Here is a 19,462-nt window from a genome sequence, read left to right on the forward strand (position 1 = left end):
GGAAGAAACCTTGAGAGGAACCAGGCTATGAGGGGTGGCCAGTTCTCTTCTGGCTGTGCCGGGTAGAGATTATAACAGAACATGGCCAAGATGTTCAAAATGTTCATAAATGACAAGCATGGTCAAATAATAATCAGGAATAAATGTCAGTTGGCTTTTCATAGCCGATCATTAAGAGTTGAAAACAGCAGGTCTGGGACAGGTAGGGGTTCCATAACCGCAGGCAGAACAGTTGAAACTGGAACAGCAGCAAGGCCAGGTGGACTGGGGACAGCAAGGAGTCATCATGCCCAGTAGTCCTGACGTATGGTCCTAGGGCTCAGGTCCTCCGAGAGAGAGAAAGAAAGAGAGAAGGAGAGAATTAGAGAGAGCCAAGATGTTCAAAATGTTCATAAATGACAAGCATGGTCAAATAATAATCAGGAATAAATGTCAGTTTATCATCACTAAGCTAAGGACCTCCCTCTGCAACTAGATCCTGGATTTCCTGACGGGCCGCCCCCAGGTGGTAAGGGAAGGTAACGACACATCCGCCACGCTGATCCTCAACACGGGGGCCCCTCAGGGGTGCGTGCTCAGTCCCTCCTGTACTCCCTGTTCACTCATGACTGCATGGCCAGGCACGACTCCAACACCATCATCAAGTTCGCCGATGACACAAAAGTGGTAGGCCTGATCACCGATAACGATGAGACAGCCTATATGGAGGAGGTCAGAGACCTGGCCATGTGGTGCCAGGACAACAACCTCTCCCTCAACGTGATCAAGACAAAGGAGATGATTGTGGACTACAGGAAAAGGATGACCGAGCACGCCCCCATTCTCATCGCCAGGGCTGTAGTGGAGCAGGTTGAGAGCTTCAAGTTCCTTGGTGTCCACATCACCAACAAACTATCATGGTCCAAACACACTAAGACAGTCGTGAAGAGGGCACGACAAAACCTATTCCCCCTCAGGAGACTGAAAAGATTCAGCATGGGTCCTCAGATCCTCAAAAGGTTCTACAGCTGCACCATCGAGAGCATCCTGACCAGTTGCATCACCGCCTGGTATGGCAACTGCTCGGCCTCCGACCGCAAGGCACTACAGAGGGTAGTGCGTACAGCCCAGTACATCCCTGGGGCCAAGCTTCCTGCCATCCAGGACCTCTTTGCCAGGCGGTGTTAGAGGAAGGGCCTAAAAATTTTCAAAGACTCCAGCCACACTAGTCATAGACTGTTCTCTCTGCTACCGCATGACAAGCGGTACCAGAGCGCCAAGTCTAAGCCAACAGGCTTCTTAACAGCTTCCACCCCCAAGCCATAAGACTCCTGAACAGCTAATCAAAGAGCTACCCAGACCCCTCTTTTACGCTGCTGCTACTTTCCGTTTATTATCTATGCATAGTCACTTTAACTCTACCCACATGTACATATTACCTCAATTACCTCGACTAACCGGTGCCCCCGCACATTGACTCTGTACCGGTATCCCCTGTATATTGCCTCGCTATTGATATTTTACTGCTGCTGTTTAATTATTTGTTACTTTTATTTGTTATTTTCTATTACTTAACACTTGTTTTTCTTAAAACTTCTTAAAGCATTTTGTTGTATTCGGCACCTGTTGTATTCGGCGCATGGGACAAATAAAATTTGATTTGATTTGAGTATCAGGTGAGCTTTTAGTTTGTCAAACACAGTGAATGCAGCGAACTTAGTAAACAAGGAAATACAGTTATTTGCAAATAACCATTAAGGTTGAAATAGACATGCAGGCAGTTTAATAAATGGATTCTTGGCCATTGTATTTTGGCTTTGTTAAGAAGAGATATTCATCTTGCTGAGAGAATCTAGACTCTGGAGTTTGTTGGCTTTCCTCATTTCCTGATGACAAAGGGTTTATTGTAGCAGAACTTGCCTGGACATGTTTCAGGGCAGGTGATTGGCTGTTTGGCTGATGCTCTGAAGAGGTTTCAAATGAACTAGAGAGAAGAAGACACAGAGGGACTGTGACCTCTAACCCAACATGTCAGGGGTCAAAGCCCATAGATCTTCACATGCTATTCCTACTCGACTGTATGTTGTAGCCTGCAGATATTTGGTTACTTTGCAGTCAGGATAAAATGTTTTATTATTTGTGCGTTTGTATTGTGTTTGCGAGACATTCTACTTCACTGTTGGAGCTAGTAACATGAGCATTTCGCTGCACCTGCTATAACGCCTACAAATCTGTCTTTACGACCAGTAAACTTTGATTTTATATGTGTGTATTTCTGTTACAAAGCCTTTGTAAAAGGAGGTAGCTATTACAGTACCAAATATGTTCCTAAATAATATGTAGGCTATTCTCATTGTAAGGATGTAGAAGGACCAGGGTAAAGTTTGTGGCGTTCTTTTTCACCAGCCCTCTCGTTACTGGGCCTACTGTGGCATTAGCTCAGTATCTCAATAAATGCTTTTAATCAAACCAACATTTCCCTTAAATTCCTCAAGTTTAGCCTGTACATTACAATCTCTCTCTCTCTCTCTCTCTCACACACACACACACACACACACACACACACACACACACACACACACACACACACACACACACACACACACACACACACACACACACACACACACACACACACACACACACACACACACACACACACTCAGCAGGAAAGTGTTTCGCAACTCACTTCTCTCCTCTCTCCCTTTCACTCCCTCTGTCTTTTTCCAGGAATCTGGTATTCTGGAAGTGGGGCCAATGAGTTTAAGAGTGTGATGGGTCGGACAGCTGCATGCGTTTAGCTTGGAAGGAGCCAGGCATGTACTCACATGTATGCAGCCATTCCTCTCTCTGTCCCAATTCAGGGAGTGGAGAGAGGATGAGTGCTTAGTAATCACAACACATGCAGATTAGTCATGAAACATAAACAGAAAAGAAAATCATTCCCACACCTGTAGAGATCCTTCATGCCTACTCGATCGCTCCGTCTCTCTTTCACGCATGCAAACACTTGCACTACTTTTCCTGAGAAAAAGGTGATGCAAATTACAATACTGTACCTAACCCTTTTCAAATTTCTACCATCTTATTAAGCCAATGTAATCAAGCCAATGTATGCCCGTGGCAAATAAACTACACATTTATGAAATAATCTTCATTCCGGTGTTCTTCAAGTCTTGCCCTGTGGATCCACAGGGTGTGCAAGCTTTTGTTCCAGCCCAGCACTAATAAGACACCTAATTCAACTGATCAAGGGCTTGATGATTTGTTGAGTCCGGTGTGGTACAGTAGCAATGGGCTTGAACAAAACCCCTGCACATCCCAGTACAATGCTCTCCGCCTCCCTTTCTCTCTCTGTTTGTGTTCTGCTGCATGCATGGCCAGCTGACTGGTAAGAGCCCTTGTCCTGGGACCGCCCTGTGTTAGCCTGCCTAGCCGAGATCCTTCTGCTGGATCTCCAGGGAGCGCCAGCTATTAATACCCAGTGTCCGTGTGAAAGAATGTGGACACAGGAGGTTAAATCTCACTTAAGCCCACGCTGCATTGGATCAATTTGGTGTTGGAAATATAACAATAATTATATTATTATTGATAAATGTATTGGATTGTTGAGGGAGCTAGCATATAGGCACTTTGCTGCACCTTGTATACCTGCTGGAAACTGTGTGACAAATAGATTTTTATTTGAAATATGTTTGGTTATCCTTGTAGTATCCAGAACACGCCTGCACCCTGTTCCTTAATAGTACCATGTTTTATTAATTGAGATGTTACAGGGATATAAGGGTTTTATCCTTTAATACCCACCATGTTGCACATTCATTTTAGACTGAGTCTATGGTCACGCCCCGAAGTGTACAGTACTGTCGTGAGTTTATGAAAACAGTTCTCCTGTAGGTTTGTTGAGTTGACATCTGGGCTTCCCTGTGGAAAGAATTTGAGCTAATCACTTTTATTTTATTTAACTAGGCAAGTCAGTTAAGAACAAATTCTTATTTACAATGACAGCCTACCCCGGCCAAACCCTCCCCTAACCTTGACGACGCTGGGCCAATTGTGCACCGCCCTATGGGGCTCTCGAACACGGCCAGTTGTGATACAGTCCGGGATCAAACCACGTGTCTGTAGTGACGTCTCCAGCAGTGCAATGCAGTGCCTTAGAGCACTGCACCACTCGGTCCCACCAAATATTACCTCACATTGAAGTGTAAAATTAAGTGTTCAAGTTGAACAAGCAGTGGTGTGGTTTAGATGGTTCAAGTTGGTAAGAGAATAGTTTAGGTAACGCTACAATTGACTCCTGGCCACATATAATTTAGGTTAAAAGCACAGCTATTAGCTTACCTACACGTTGAACAGCACAAGCCAGGATAAGCTTTAACAGAGGCTAGAGTAGAAACTTGACACTGCATAGCAGACATGCCTGTAGACACAATGCAAATGGATTACAGCGTAGAGTAAAAACGTGTTTGACGCCCGACATCATCCCAGAATACTTTTCTGTATCTTGACAAATAGTTTGGCTCTCCCTGCTGAGCTATAAAAGTGATGTTGAGATGTTGCAAAATGATTGGACCAGACTAGAGGAACAGTGCTGGTTATATCACCGACATCAGGTCTTCTGTACACATCCACATGATGCTTAGCAACAGCTGCTCTATCAAGGTCAAAACATTATTTTGTCTCTAGCAACACCACTATAATCATTGTAAGAATGGGCACAATGGAGCCAGAGCATATAAAAGCTGTAAGCCTAAATTTACTGATGATCAGTAGTTGGGCTTATTTAACCATGTTGAACTTGCTTTGAGAAATACATCAAATCTCTTTAATGGCAATGTATGGTTAAATGACTGGAATTGTTTGGTTAATTTTATATTACTTGAAGGGTCACAATACACCTGCATATGATAATGTATCATAAATAGGGTGAAGTTGTATACAGTACAAATGGTATCCTACTGCTCACATTTGGCCACCAACCTCTACTAGGTGACACGACACTGTCCATGTAGCAACACTTGCTGCATTATGTACAAACCAACCCCCATGAAAAGAGCACAGAAAGGTGAATTGTTAGACAATGTTTTAATACGTGAGCATCACGCAATTATCATAATCCATGGCAGATTATGAAAATATATAGATTGAGTAGGACATTGGAAAACAGTATTTACAGGCACACTATTACAAATGTACAAGTCTTTATAAAACAAAGACACTGTAGTGACCAGCAAATTCACAACAGATTGCGTTAGCATCGAGTCACATTCAGTCCCATATTATCCACGCTAAAAAGGATAACGTTACATTTGATCAATTGATACATGGCGCTTTTGGTACGTTACAATGTACACGACTTGTGTAGAAGAAGCACGTTGACTATCAAGAGCCCACCGTTAACATTTGTATCACTTCCTAAAGCACCTCTCGAACATTCTTTCAAGAGACGTCCCATGTAAATAGCTACTACAGTAGGCCTACTTTCATTATGATGTTTGGGGAACTCCAATTTTACTAGGTACTCAGTCCACCACGTGTTTGTGGGGGTAGTTGGTGGAACTTTGCTTCATGTTCCAGCTTTATTAATATCCCCAAGATGTCAAAACCACAGTTACAATGTTTAAAAAGCGACAATTGCAGTACTCCAAGGGTTGAGGTTTTTTAACATTTGATCACAACAAATTTGTCCTGAGTCATTGTCCTCTGCCTCGGAATCGGGCTGCGCTCCGTCTTCACTACTCAAGAGTCCAGAAAAACTGGAACCGAATATTGTTATCAAACTCGAGACATTGCTGGTGTCCATTTCTTCGGTTTCCGCTTTATTTTCGTCGTTTTTAGAAATTAGAGTTGGGGACATTACTTTCGTTCTTTTCGGCAGGGAGTCTGTGAGTTCAGAGTCGTCGGCACTCCGTTTCCTGTTAGTGCAAGTATGGGGCACTATGGGCTCGTGCGAATTTTCCTCCACTGATTCACTGTCCGTCTGGCAGTCGTTCGGCGTCTCTGTGGCCTGTTTTGGATTACTCGGAGGGGGACCACTAATACAGTTGGATGAGATAGTAGTAACAACATTGGAGACCTCACATGTAGGACTAGCCTCTGGGCTCTCTGGTGTTTTCAGTTCGCTGCATCCTGAATCCAAAACTCCATTTTCGGAGTGATCTTGCTCACCTCTCGCTTCAGATTCAACGTCCAGTGCCGCGTGGGATTCGACCACATTGCTGGGCTCCTGCTTGTCCACGGCCACTTCACTTTGCCCGTCTGATTCAGGCAGGCTCTCTGTCGAACCGGGGACCAATCTGTCTTGTTCTGAGTCCATGTACTCTCCCTCACACCACTCTCTTGCTTGCTGAGCACTCAGGCATATCCCGCCGTAGTAGTCACGAAGGTATACTTGCCGGGCACTCCGTAGAACCAGGGAGACCAGAAGATTTTTGTGTAGTTTGATCCCACCACGTTGAACTCTGGAGTTGTAAATCTTCCCCAGTGAAATACTCATAATCCGATGCGCCTCAACTTTATACTCCATGATTAAACACTGAGGTTGTTAAGCAAAAGCACCAAGTCTCTCGTGTTTCAGTTCTTGTGGAAACACAAATGGTTAAAATTAGCCTAATCCTCAAATCCCCAACGGAGTTGTTTGTCCTATAACGTAGCGACTAATTGCTTCCAAATGGTACTGAATTCTCAACAGTGACGTAACTACTTGTTTGTTTTAGAAACATACATTTGATAAACGCAAGATGTGCTTCATCGTTTCTATGTGCAGAAGCCAATGAGTGTCTGGGTCTAAGAAATTAAAGGGTAACCCTAATCAACAGCTGAACATTGAGAAGAATGGAACTGTTTCCAGTTGTAACACTACTTTATACCCTAACGTAATAACCACGCCATCCAATGAAAACACATATCGTCTTTACCATCCCTACGAATTCCGCCCCGCCAAATTCATATGGACCAATGGGCGTGCTCTAAAAAGAGAAATATAATTTGAATACACACGTGGGAGAGTGATTTAAAGACATAAGCACACGTTTAAAACACTGGTGGGAATTGCTATCTAAAAAAAGAAGTGCAGATAAACTATAGCTTATTATACTGTAGGCCACTCATGTACATTTCACAATAAGAATGCGTGTATTGTATAATTACATTAAAAAATATATATGCTATCGATTAATATAGGTTATTTTACCCTAGTCCTAAATGTTTCCAGTTATCATACCATCAACACCAGAAATAAGTTTAGATTTCCCCTCACTGTATTCTCTCCAACCAAAATGTTAGTCGAGTCTTTTAGCTAGAACAAAAACACTAATCCACACAGTTGTTTTCTGTTCTAATGCCCATTTCAGAGTATGTATATTTTATTTTGATGGCTGACTTCCTGGGCTGATGTAATGCTTGGACTTTTTTTCAGCCAGGTCACATGATGCTTTTGTGCTGCGTCTTGGCAATGGCTTAACGCTATAGAATGGAACCGTTAGAAGGGGGAGGGGTAGTGGTGTTTTGTTTCATGAGACTGTTAGGTATGTGGGATGAGGGGCGTAGTGACGCCTCAGGCACTGAGATGCAGTGCCTTAGACCGCTGCGCCCCTCGGGAGCCCTTCTTGAGCCTATAGCTCAGTAAAAATGTGATGATTTGTCAAGTCATTGTGTGGGTCATAATTTGCATGATGTTTGTGTAAAAAAAAAAAGAAGCATGCCCCTGGGCTACTTTAAAGAAGGATTTCCCATTTTGGCATGTTGAATAATTATCTAATTGATGAAGGATTGTTTATTTGTATTAATGCTTTTTAATCACAAATATTGAACACAAAGGCTCCCTTTCAGACTGTGCTCGAGTTTGAGATCGACTACTGCAGTCAGTAAACTGACTGATCCTCAAATGATAATGAGCCAAATTCCCAACCTGGCCCTTTTCAAGCATGGCCACCTAATCATCCCACTGATTCCCAATTGGCATATATCACTCCTCACCTCTCTATTTTGTGATTTAGGTCACATACACGTGTTCAGCAGATTTTATTGGGAGTGTAGCAAAATGCTTGTGCTTCTAGTTCCGACAGTGCAGCAATATCTAACAAGTAATATCTAACAATTTCACAACAAATACCTAATACACGCAAATCTAAGTAAAGGAATGGAATAAGAATATATACATATATGGAAGAGCAATTTCAGAGCAGCATAGACTAGGATGCAATATATAGTATAAAATAGAATACAGTATATACATATGAGAGGAGTAATGCAAGATATGTAAACATTATTAAAGTGACTAGTGTTCCATTTATAAAAGTGGCCAATGATTTCAAGTCTGTATGTAGGCAGCAGCCTCTCTGTGCTAGTGATGGATATTTAACAGTCTGATAGCCTTGAGATAGAAGCTGTTTTTCAGTCTCTCGGTCCTAGCTTTGATGCACCTGTACTGACCTCGCCTTTTGGATGATGGCGGGGTGAACAGGTTGTTTTCCTTGATGATCTTTTTGGCTTTCCTGTGACATCGGGTGCTGTCGGTGTCCTGGAGGGCAGGTAGTTTGACCCCGGTGATGCGTTGTGCAGACCGCACCATCCTCTGGAGAGCCCTGCGGTTGTGCGTGGTGCAGTTTCCTTACCAGGCGGTGATACAGACCGTCAGGATTCTCTCAATTGTGCATCTGTAAAAGTTTGTGAGGATTTTAGGTTGCGCCTTCTTCACCACACTGTCTGTGTGGGTGGACCATTTCAGTTTGTCAGTGATATGTACGCCGAGGAACTTGTTGACGTTGAGTGAGAGGTTATTTTCCAGACACCCCACCCCCAGAGCCCTCACCTCCTCCCTGTAGGCTGTCTCGTCGTTGTTGGTAATCAAGCCTATTACTGTTGTGTCATCTGCAAACTTGGTGGTTGAGTTGGAGGCATGGCCACGCAGTCATGGGTGAACAGGGAGTACAGGAGGGGGCTGAGCACGCACCCTTGTGGGGCCCCACTGTTGAGGATCACCGAAGTGGAGATGATGTTTCCTACCGTCACCACCTGGGGGTGGCCCCTCAGGTAATCCAGGACCCAATTGCACAGGGCGGGGTTCAGACCCAGGGCCTTGAGCTTAATGATGAGCTTGGAAGGTACTATGGTGTTGAATACTGAGCTATAGTCAATGAACAGCATTCTTACATAGGTATTCCTCTTGTCCAGATGGGATAGAGCAGTGTGCAGTGTGATGGCGATTGCATCGGCTGTGGACCTATTGGGGCGGTAAGCAAATTTAAATGGGTCTAGGGTGACAGGTAAGGTGGGGGTGATATGATCCTTGACTAGTCTCTCAAAGCACTTCATGATGACAGAAGTGAGTGCTATGGGGCGATAGTCATTTAGTTCACTTACCTTTGCATTCTTGGGTACAGGAACAATGGTGGCCATCTTGAAGCATGTGGGGACGGCAGACTGGGATAGGGAGAGATTGAATATGTTTTACTCACGTCCTCCACGGAGAAGGAGAGCCCACAGTCCTTGGAAGCTGGCCGCATCAGTGGCACTGTGTTATCCTCAAAGCAGTCAAAGAACGTGTTTAGATCAGTTAGTCTGGAGTCGCAAACTGCAGTAGTTGATCTCAAAGACACCGAATGAGCAAAATAATGTTCTCAGTCAAACACTTCCCTTAACATAGTGGATCCAATCAGTAACCACACAGGTGTGGCTGAAGCAGTTGTCGGGGTTTAAGTTCTAAAAACAGTCAGTGGCAAACCATTACCTGCGGTCCCCATGGTGTGTTTGGAGGACCACCATACTGGCTTGTAGAGCAGTGACCAACCTCCCCAAATCAACATGTTGAATTTATCTGCAGTGATTCCTTTCCGCCTTGAGCCAATTAGAAAACAAATGTTGTTAGTAAATGAGGGGTGAATCTAAATGTTTCTTGCATCCTCTATCACCTCATTTTCAAATAGTTTTCTTGTAGAAGTTCTGAGAGGAATCTGAGACCTCTTCCAATGCGTTTTAATAAGGAGATGGGGAAAGAGGACAGGAGGAATTAAGAAAATAAAGGAGGTGCACCCATTCCCAAGATGATGACTAAAAACCTGGGTTCCTATAGAGCCCCACAGTGGAGGTGTCATAATACCCATAAAACCTAGCAGTCAAAATGGTTCCAATAGTGTTTCCACCATTCATTTCCCAGAGGGGATTTTAGAAACACTCACAATAATGTCTGTGTTTCGTGTAGACTTACCATGGTGTGACGTTTTAATAAACATGTAAATCTCTCTCGGACAAGAGGACTTTTGTTTGTTTTTGCTGTTCTCCAAATGACATTTTAGAGTTTTTTAGTTGTGTAGAAGTACAGTAAACTGGTGGGTGTATTTCTACCCAACCCACTTTGCCATACCTTAGGTTTAGCTGAACTGACGCCATTGTTCCCCACCCCACCCGCGAATAAAACGCAGCCCTCCCAGCCCAAACTACTTCCCGCAACTATGGATTGTATGATTTCATGAGTTGAGAAATGGATTGATGTTATATCATAATGTGACCATCAAGGCAAAACCCAAGCCAAAATGTTGGATTGAAACAATCATCTAAATGTCCGTACAGCCTCTTTATGTGCAGGTGAAGCAGTTGTAGCTAGAGAAGTTATATGGGTTCAGTGCCTTGCTCAAGTGCACGTCTGGAGATATACTGAACACAAATAAACACAACATGCAACAATTTCAAAGATTTTACTGAGTTACAGTTCATATAAAGAAATCCATCAATTGAAATAAATAAATTAGGCCATAATCTACGGATTTCACATGAATGGGCAAGGGTGCAGCCATGGGTGGGCCTGGGAGGGCATAGGCCCACCCACTGGGGAGCCAGGCCCAGCCAATCAGAATGAGTTTTTCCCCACAAAAGGTTTTTTATCACAGACAGAAATAGTCCTCAGCACTCCCTCAGACGATCCCACAGGTGAAGAAGCCAGATGTGGAGGTCCTAGGCTAGCGTGGTCTTGGGCTGGCAACAGCTCTTTTGGACATTGCTGCAGTCAGCATGCCAATTGCACAATCCCTCAAAACTTGAGACATCTGTGATATTGTGTTGTGTGACAAAACTGCACATTTTGGAGTGGCCTTTTATTGTCCCCAGGAGAAATGCTCACTAACAGGGATGTAAACAAATTTGTGCTCAAAATTTGAGAGAAATAAGCTTTTTGTGTGTATGGAACATTTCTGGGATCTTTTATTTCAGCCCATGAAACATGGGACCAACACTTTACATGTTGTGTTTATATTTTTGTTCAGTATAGCACCTTTTAGTTACCAGTGCCCCACCAGATAATCCCATTACCTGGGATACGAACCAGTGACCCTCCAGTTGATGGCCTTCTACCTGCTGAAGGTTGTTTCTTATCTAGGCCTACGTGTAACGACTGATGATTAGATAGCTTTAAAGATAAATACTTCTGGTTGTTCACTTTGCATATCTAAATATTTCAGAAACCAGTCACCAAATAATACACTGACCTCCGAACCGGAAGCAAATTTGTGGGGCCATGGACGCTTTGAAACGTTTTCTGTCGAATGCACGCATGTAAACAGAACCTCTTGTTTTTTTGGTGTAAGACAATCAACAGGTCATGCATGCCTCTCAAGGGGGTATGAATTTGAAACATTAGTATTGCAGTAAATTATTGAGCAAAAATGTCTATGGAAGATCCGTTTTTCGTCGTCAAATGGTAAATAGCTAAGCCAGCTTCAACTGTGTAACGTTATCTAGCTAACGTTATATTGTATTCCATCAAGCCTGACTTTAGCAGGGATGGCTAACGCTAGCTAACTAGCTTGTAACAAATGGGATTTGTTGATGCTAACCGTCTAGGAAATTGCATTCGTATTTGACAGCCAATTTCACAATGATGAGAGGCATACGATAGCATTTTGTGGCATTTGTCTAAACGGTTTGGATATACAGCTAGCATTATAGCTATAGCTAGCATGTTTAGCTAACGGCTAACTCGCTGTCGCAGTAAACAACGTTTAGCTTGTTAGCTACTGTACAATGTATGATTTGTTAAAGACAGAAATATCAGTAGCTGTATTAATGATGTTGTATGTGTGGTTATGTTAATATGCCACTGTGACTGTAATGTTATGTCTTGCCAGCTACCTTTGATATACACAGTATTGCATTTCTATGTGATTTAACTAGATATATAGATACATGTACTTTATTATTGAATCTCCAGTGAGGTCCAGAAGGCGGTGAACACTGCCCAAGGTCTGTACCAGAGATGGAGCGAGCTGCTACAGGATCCTAGTGGTACTTCCAAGGAGGAGGTGGACTGGACCACCAATGAGTTGAGAAACAGTCTGCGGTCCATCGAATGGGACCTGGAGGATCTCGATGAGACCATCAATATCCTTCCAACATAAAATGTAAATTAGTATAACTTGCACATATATTGGTTTATCAAAACAAATACAGTACTTCCTCCAATTGTAGTAGAGTTCAGTCTTCATAGAGAATCACATGTAATGGATTGTCATGTCTTTGGTGCATGTTAGTGTTGAATAGGCTATTCCTTAACAGTGAATGCAAGTATTGTTGAATCAAACCCTAAGAAGTTCAATCTGGATGCAGTGGAGCTGACCAAACGGAAAGGCTTCATCACAAGCACTAGACAAACTGTTAAGGTGAGTCAGGCCTGAGGCACACGGGCTAGGAAGGAATCCGGTTGAACTTGAAGTAATCATCACACACAAATATGACTGCAAGCAGCAGTAACACTTAGAATAACAGGGTTCCTGCACCTTCTGTGCTAAAGGTAAAAAATAAAAAAACACCCCTAATTAGAGCTGTTGTGTTTTGTAATAGCCATTACGATATGATGGCCGGTGCATGGTGTATGCCTTTATTACATTTGTATTAATTTCTTTGCTGTTTTCTATTTCAGGAAATGAAAGACCACATGTCCAGTCCAACGGCCTTAGCCATGTCAGACAAGAAAAATAGACAGGTGTGTGTAGCTCTGAATAACTATTGGACTAAGATCTTACTGAACTATTTGCATGTAATGGTGCAGTATGATGGAATGCACTTGTCAAACATGTAGCACATTTTAAAGCAGCGGGTTGCTTACGGCTTTGTCAGATCGTGGACACTGCAAACATCCTCCATTAAAATTGGTCAGAGAATAAGTGCCATTTGTATTGGCTGGATCCTTGCACAGAAGAATCCTCCTCACCATTGTAGTTGAGTGACCATACTTCAGCAGATCTCATGTGTAATAATGTCTACTCTACTTCTCCACCAGGCTCTGTTAGGGAACAGTGGGTCTCAAGGCCCAATCTGGCAACCAGGACCCGACAAATACACCCGTCTGGACCAAGAGCTACGTACGGCCAACTCGATGTTCATTGATGAGCAGCAAACCCAGCAGCAGGTATAGTTAATAGAAATGTCTCACTCATTCTTATGATTTTGATATCGACTATTGCTGATTGCTGTACTTACTATGTGCTGGATTTTACATTTTTTTGTCAAAGGAATCATTTTTCCTGGTGGTAGAAGCTGTTAGGGAGCCTTTTGGACCTAGACTTGGTGCTCCGGTACCGCTTTCCGTGCGGTAGCAGAGAGAACACTCTATGATTTGGGTGTCTAGAGTCTTAGAAACAATTTTTTGGGCCTTCCTCTGCCAACGCCTATTTATATAGGTCCTGGATGGCAGGAAGCTGCACTACCCTTTGTAGCGCCTTACGGTCAGATGCCGAGTACTTGCCATACCAGGCAGTGATGCAACTGGTCAGGATGCTCTCTAAGGTGCAGCTGTAGAACTTTGAGGATCTGGGGACTCATGCCAAATCTTTTCAGTCTCCTGAGGGGGAAAAGGTGTTGTCGTGTTCTCTTCACGACTGTCTTGGTGTGTTTGGACCATAATAGTTTGTTGGTGATGTGAACACCAAGGAACTTGAAACTCTCGACCCGCTCCACTACAGCCCCCTCAATGTTAATGGGGGTCTGTTTCGGACCTCCTTTTCCTGTTGTCCACGATCAGCTCCTTTGTCTTGCTCACATTGAGGGAGAGGTTGTTGTCTTGGCACCTCTGACCTCCTCCCTATAGACTGTTATCTTTGTCGGTGATCAGGTCTACTGTTGTCGTCAGCAAACTTAATGATGGTGACATAAGACATCGGCATTGACCTGTGTGTGTTTACATGTGTGTGTGTTCCTGCGTGTGTGTTTGCCTGCATGCGTGTGTATGTCAGTTCATGGCAGAGCAGCAGGATGACCAGCTGGCGCTGGTGTCTGGGACCATCGGGGTGCTGAAGAACATGTCTGAGAGGATTGGTATGGAGCTGGATGAACAGACCGTGTACGTACACAGCCACAGCAACAATAATCAATAACAAGGTTTCAGGTCTGCAAAGATAATCAGGTGCTGTATGTATCACGCGTGTCTGACTAGGAGTGCTGATTTAAAGATGGAATTCACAGTAGGGGAAACGGAGTCACTGTCCGCCCCTCCGTCGTTGTTTTGATTTTGTTTTATTGACGAAGCATGGGTGAGGAGCGTTGCGCAACATGGTAAAAAATGTCAGTCCATTTTCTGCTGTTCTGTCGTGGTGCAGTGATGTCTGAGGGAATACACTGTTTTCTTGTTTGCAATAACTTTATTTGTTGTAATATCGCAAATGGACGTGGTAGTTTCACCATTAAGGAGTCCATCTTTAAGATCAGTTTTGACTTTTAGACTATCATGAATAATATTATATGCAGAGGGGGGACCTGATCCTAGATCAGCACTCCTACTCTGAGACGTTTTGTCAATACAGGTATATATCTTTCCTGGTATCTACAATGCAGCATCTCTTCTCTCTTGCAGGATGCTGGATGACTTCTCCAATGAGATGGAAGGTACCCACTCCAGACTAGACAATGTCATGAAGAAGCTGGCCAAGGTCTCCAACATGACCACCGGTGAGTAATACAACAGTCTCTTTATTCACTACTTTCTACCTTGAGGAAGAATACACTTCAAAGTTCAGGAGCCATCTCCACTACCACAAATGATCAAAGTCTGCAACTTACAGAGGTGACCGAGGTGGCAGTATGGTATTATTGTCGATGTCTTTTGATGTTCTTTAATATGTCCAGGTCACTGATGTATGGATGGTCATTAAAGATGATATATGCTTTACTTGAGAGTGGAGGCTTCCTGTTGAAGGGAACGTCTGAGCTAGACGACCTGGAGTCATAAAGGTTCACGGCTGGAGAGGAACGAAAAGTACCCCCCCACACCCCATCAAATGGTGGCACCACCTTATAAGGAAACACCCTCAGGAAGCTTTCAACAGGAAGAACTCGGGAGACAGGGAGTCAAATGAAATCTGGCCCTTTTTTTGTCAGGATATCCTGCCGGTACTCTCCCCCCAGCCCCTAGACAATGTGCCTGCCGGTACTTTCCCCCCGGCCCCTAGACAATGTTCTTAGGGTTTTATATTGTATTATTTCCCTGCTATTTTTTTCCCCCTTTGCAACATGCCACTCCAGTTGCAACTTTAAAGTACGATTGTTTCAGGTTGAAAGACATGATAGCCTTCATAGAACATAAATTCCTCACAATTGTATGTATTTGGACCTTTCATGCGTTAACATGTCTGAAATCATTTTGTAGTATTTTTTATATATTTTTTTACAAAAAAAACTGCAGATCAATTGCTTCTCCCGTTGTTTGATACAGTTCACCCTCCTCTCTCTTTTTCTCTCTTCCCTTCTCTTGCAGACCGCCGACAGTGGTGTGCTATCGGGATTCTACTGGCCATTCTGTTTGTGGTCGTCATGCTCCTCTTCATCCTATGATGACCGTCCACCACCACAACACCCCTGTCTCCGTTAGCACACATAGGGATGGACTTTACTTGGGGCTTGGGAAAACATCAAGGTTTCCATTGACATAGTCATTTCCCTATCTACCCCAACCCTCTTTACTACATACTGCTGAATATACAGCGATTCGTCTGTAGCTGGTGCAAGTTTCCTCTCAAGCAACATTCTCAGTCGTCATTTTAGCACTAAACTTAAACCTTCCTTGGCATCTCTATGTAGGATTTGGCCGTATGTGAATACTAGGCCTCAAAATATTTTCCGGAAACCCATTTGAGGTAAACCAGGGTCTAACCAGGGTCGTTGCATACTCCTTGTGACATTTTAGTGTTAATATTCAGAGTATAATGTATGAGATGACTCCACTCCGCTTATCTAATCGTTAGTGTTTTTATTGAAAGGGGCTTGTCTATCGTTTCTCGCTGGAAAAACCCCTACGGCTACCTGATGCACTGTTGGCATAAAACGTTTATATGTATATATTAAACTGTATATATAATCTTAATTGAAACAAAACACTGGAGTTCCCTAACAAGGAAAATAATATATATTGCTAAGCGGGTATACATATCACTAACCACACTAAAATGGTTCAACTAAATGTGTTATTATATATTTTTTTTTCTTAATCTATGTTCTTTCCTTTTGTACTATATGTATTTTGGGGTGTTGGCTTATACACGATCAACAGGTGTTTAACACTCGCCTGCAAGATCAAGTCGCTGCCAGCAATACTGAACGTAGTGGAGCATGTCCATAGACATCTGGAACAGGGCTCAATCCTGAATTTATGTGTCTAATGTGAGTAGTCTTATCTTGTACGTAAAGTGGCATGATCTAGAAGTCCTTCGCCCACATGTCTATATGTTTGGTATCTTTCAGTCCGACAACATTTCACCATGAGGGCCATTCTAAAGACTTCAATACATGCTTATGAACAGTGTGTGACACACCCCCAGGTGTACTTGAAGCTAGCATGTCAACAGACCTAAGGTTGTTTATCTCAGCGACTAAGGGTCATGCATTTGTTTTGGAATGTGGTTTTTACAAGGCCCTAATACCAAAGGCTTGTGTTTTTTTTTTTTTACGCTAATTGAGAAGCCTGACCTATGTTGTGGTTAATCAGTGTTACAGGAACCCTGTTGTAATAAGGATTAATGGGGGAAATTGTCTGACTGTCATGCCTGGGTCGTATTCATTAGGGCACTCTGTAGCGAAACATTTTGCAACAGAAAAGTAATGTTTAATTTCAGTCAGCTTTCTTCTGTTTGGTGCTTAATGAATACAGCCCTGGTAGTTGCGATAAGACAGAGAACAGAGATCTGCATAGCCAGTGCTGTCTGCTGATACTGTAGTAGGCTGATGCTGTATGTTATGCTAGGGCTGGAAACTTCATTTTGATCTTGCTTCCCTGTACCTCGCCCCTACCTTGGGTTCCAGGATAAGTTGTAAATTGAGGGTTGAATGAATCTGCTCTCAGTGTGTTCCTATACAGTTCAAGGAGAATGATACTGTTATGTTAGTTATCGTGGAAACCTGGTAACAGTTTGATTTGAATAGGCCTCAATTCATTTGAGGACTTGATATGAATGTAATACATTAATTGACTGTATTTTAGGTTGTACCACCTCAATCCACAAGTGACAGTAAATCAAGACAGTCAAATAATGCAATACACCAGAATGATAAGGGTCATGTGATGGTACTACTATATGAAATATAATGGACACTAGTGATCAAATCTGAGTTCTGACAACACTCCACTATCTTCTTTCAAAGGTTTTATGAAGTTAGAAAGAAATATTGTATGTCAATTGTTTTTATTTGTTTATTTATTATTTCATGACGGTTAGTTAACACATGTTTACTGTAATAGGAATACAGTATTGCATTTATAGTGTATATGACATCATTAGGTAGAAAACATTTACTAACATTTCTTTGTTTACTTTTTCTTTTTCAAATGGTCTCTTTTAAGCGTCCACACATTTTCAGCAGTGTTATATCTGGTAGAAAGGGTGTAACTTGGTTGAAAATATTGGCATTTATTTCAGATTATGGATATTTTGACCGCATGACAATGACCCAGGCAGTGATGTACCATCTCAAAATCACTTGTCGGTCACAATTTTGAATTTGTTGAAGTTGCAAGTAATTGTGATGCTGTATTACGATACAAAGTACCCTTAGTATTAAATACTGTACTTAATGCACAACAAAGTCACTGGTGATAGGTGGATGAGACCTATTTGGTATATGTGATAATAAATAGTACTGTTTGTGGAGAATGGGTACAGTCCATGACATTGGAAGTCATGATTAGTGTTTGATTGGGTGAAACAACTGTGTTCCCAGAGAGGAGGCGAAGCGAGAGGTTTCACTCGCCAAAATCTGATTTAAGCTTGTCGCCCGCCTTTGGGACAACGACTGCCATTTTTAGGGCAGAGACATAAGCATGATCTCGTCATCATATACAGATCTTTGGTGTTCCTCTTACTTGTTTGTGTAGTCATGCGTCTGGAGTGTATGAAAATGCTTTTTACCCTTGAACTTTGACCTCATGTCATCGTATCATGGCTGTGCGTCTGTCCTGAAAATAAAACAGCAAGCAGGATGCTGCGAAGATTCACTATGTTTCAGCTCATTTCAATAACATATGAATGATGTGCTCAATTTGCCTGATTCTCTTGTGTTTTCAGAAGGGTCTACAGCTCTTGATGTAAACCAATACTAGCCGCAGATCTAGGATCAGAATACCCTTCTCTGTTCCTATCCATGTAGAGGGAGGATCAGTTATCTGACCCTGTATTATAGGTTATGGGCACCTAGTTCCTACTCAGGGTTGTTATTCTTCCTGATTAGTCAAATCCTAATTTCTAGATGTTTTACGGTGTACTGATCACGAGCCTCGTCCATTTGGCTCCATGGAATTGTCCTAGGATGTACAATGAGTGTACAAAACATTACACATGCTCTTTCCATGACATAGACTGACCAGGTGAAAGCAGTGATCCATTATTGATGTCACCTGTTATATCCATATCAGTGTAGATGAAGGGGAGGAGACTGGTTAAAAATATATTTTTAAGCCCTGAGACATGGATTGTGTATTTGTGCCATTCAGAGGGTGAATGGACAATACAAAAGAGTGCCTTTTGAACAGGATGTTGTAGTAGGTGCCAGGTGAACCGGTTTGAGTGTGTCAAGACCTGCAACGCTGCTGGGTTTTTCACGCTTAACAGGGGGTGTGACTCATTTTTAGGAAGGTATTCCTAATGTTTTGTACACTCATTGGATGTTGGGAAGGTTTTAAGAGGAAAAGGGGAGACCGCGTTAATGTCAGCGGGGCCGGTGGTGGCAGTTTCAGACGTCATCTATTGATCCAGACAGCCAGAAGGGAGCAGAGCACTTCTTATTGAACATCACTGAGCAGTGGTTGAACCCAGGCCACTTGACAGGTGGCCCTCTCCTCTCATGTTTCCCCTCCCTCCCGCCCTCCCACGTTTTTCCTTTGTCCAGAGAGGAAATTATTAGTCATCCACACCTGGGTACCCCACTCACACACAGCACTCACCCCTGAATACAGCACTCTGTATCTGTGGAAAGACAATGGTTTACAGGAAGCCAGAGAAGTATAACA

The 19,462-nt window shown here is 42.9% G+C and overlaps 2 protein-coding genes across 3 annotated transcripts; one reads left to right on the forward strand and one right to left on the reverse strand.

Annotated features, from left to right (window-relative positions):
• Nucleotides 1-5,052: 5,052 nt before the first annotated feature.
• LOC139539542 (immediate early response gene 5 protein-like) lies at nt 5,053-6,823 on the reverse strand. The gene has a single exon (XM_071342593.1). The coding sequence runs from the start codon at nt 6,506-6,508 to the stop codon at nt 5,603-5,605; it is 906 nt and encodes a 301-aa protein (XP_071198694.1). The 5' UTR covers nt 6,509-6,823; the 3' UTR covers nt 5,053-5,602.
• A 4,641-nt stretch (nt 6,824-11,464) lies between these two features.
• LOC139540459 (syntaxin-6-like) lies at nt 11,465-18,451 on the forward strand. Of its 2 annotated transcripts, XM_071344302.1 has the most exons (8): nt 11,466-11,674; nt 12,185-12,353; nt 12,537-12,632; nt 12,893-12,955; nt 13,253-13,381; nt 14,205-14,311; nt 14,822-14,916; nt 15,722-18,451. In XM_071344302.1, exons 1-8 carry the CDS (start codon nt 11,640-11,642, stop codon nt 15,796-15,798), a joined length of 771 nt encoding a protein of 256 aa, XP_071200403.1. In that variant the 5' UTR covers nt 11,466-11,639; the 3' UTR covers nt 15,799-18,451. The 2 variants fall into 2 exon arrangements, with proteins under 2 accessions (XP_071200404.1, XP_071200403.1); XM_071344303.1 differs by lacking the exon at nt 15,722-18,451 and having other exon boundaries at nt 11,465-11,674; nt 14,205-14,356.
• Nucleotides 18,452-19,462: the final 1,011 nt, after the last annotated feature.

The sequence above is a fragment of the Salvelinus alpinus genome, chromosome 15, assembly GCF_045679555.1.
Source record: "Salvelinus alpinus chromosome 15, SLU_Salpinus.1, whole genome shotgun sequence".
In the NCBI taxonomy this organism is placed as follows: domain Eukaryota; kingdom Metazoa; phylum Chordata; class Actinopteri; order Salmoniformes; family Salmonidae; genus Salvelinus; species Salvelinus alpinus.

What these genes read in the sequence shown, in the direction of transcription:
- LOC139539542 (XM_071342593.1), bottom strand. Translation starts at nt 6,508, where the DNA reads ATGGAGTATAAAGTTGAGGCGCATCGGATTATGAGTATTTCACTGGGG.
- LOC139540459 (XM_071344302.1), top strand. Translation starts at nt 11,640, where the DNA reads ATGTCTATGGAAGATCCGTTTTTCGTCGTCAAATG. An exon ending in CCGTTTTTCGTCGTCAAATG is followed by an intron (nt 11,675 to 12,184) that starts GTAAATAGCTAA and finishes TTGAATCTCCAG; the next exon opens with TGAGGTCCAGAAGGCGGTGA. An exon ending in GAGCTGGATGAACAGACCGT is followed by an intron (nt 14,312 to 14,821) that starts GTACGTACACAG and finishes TCTCTCTTGCAG; the next exon opens with GATGCTGGATGACTTCTCCA.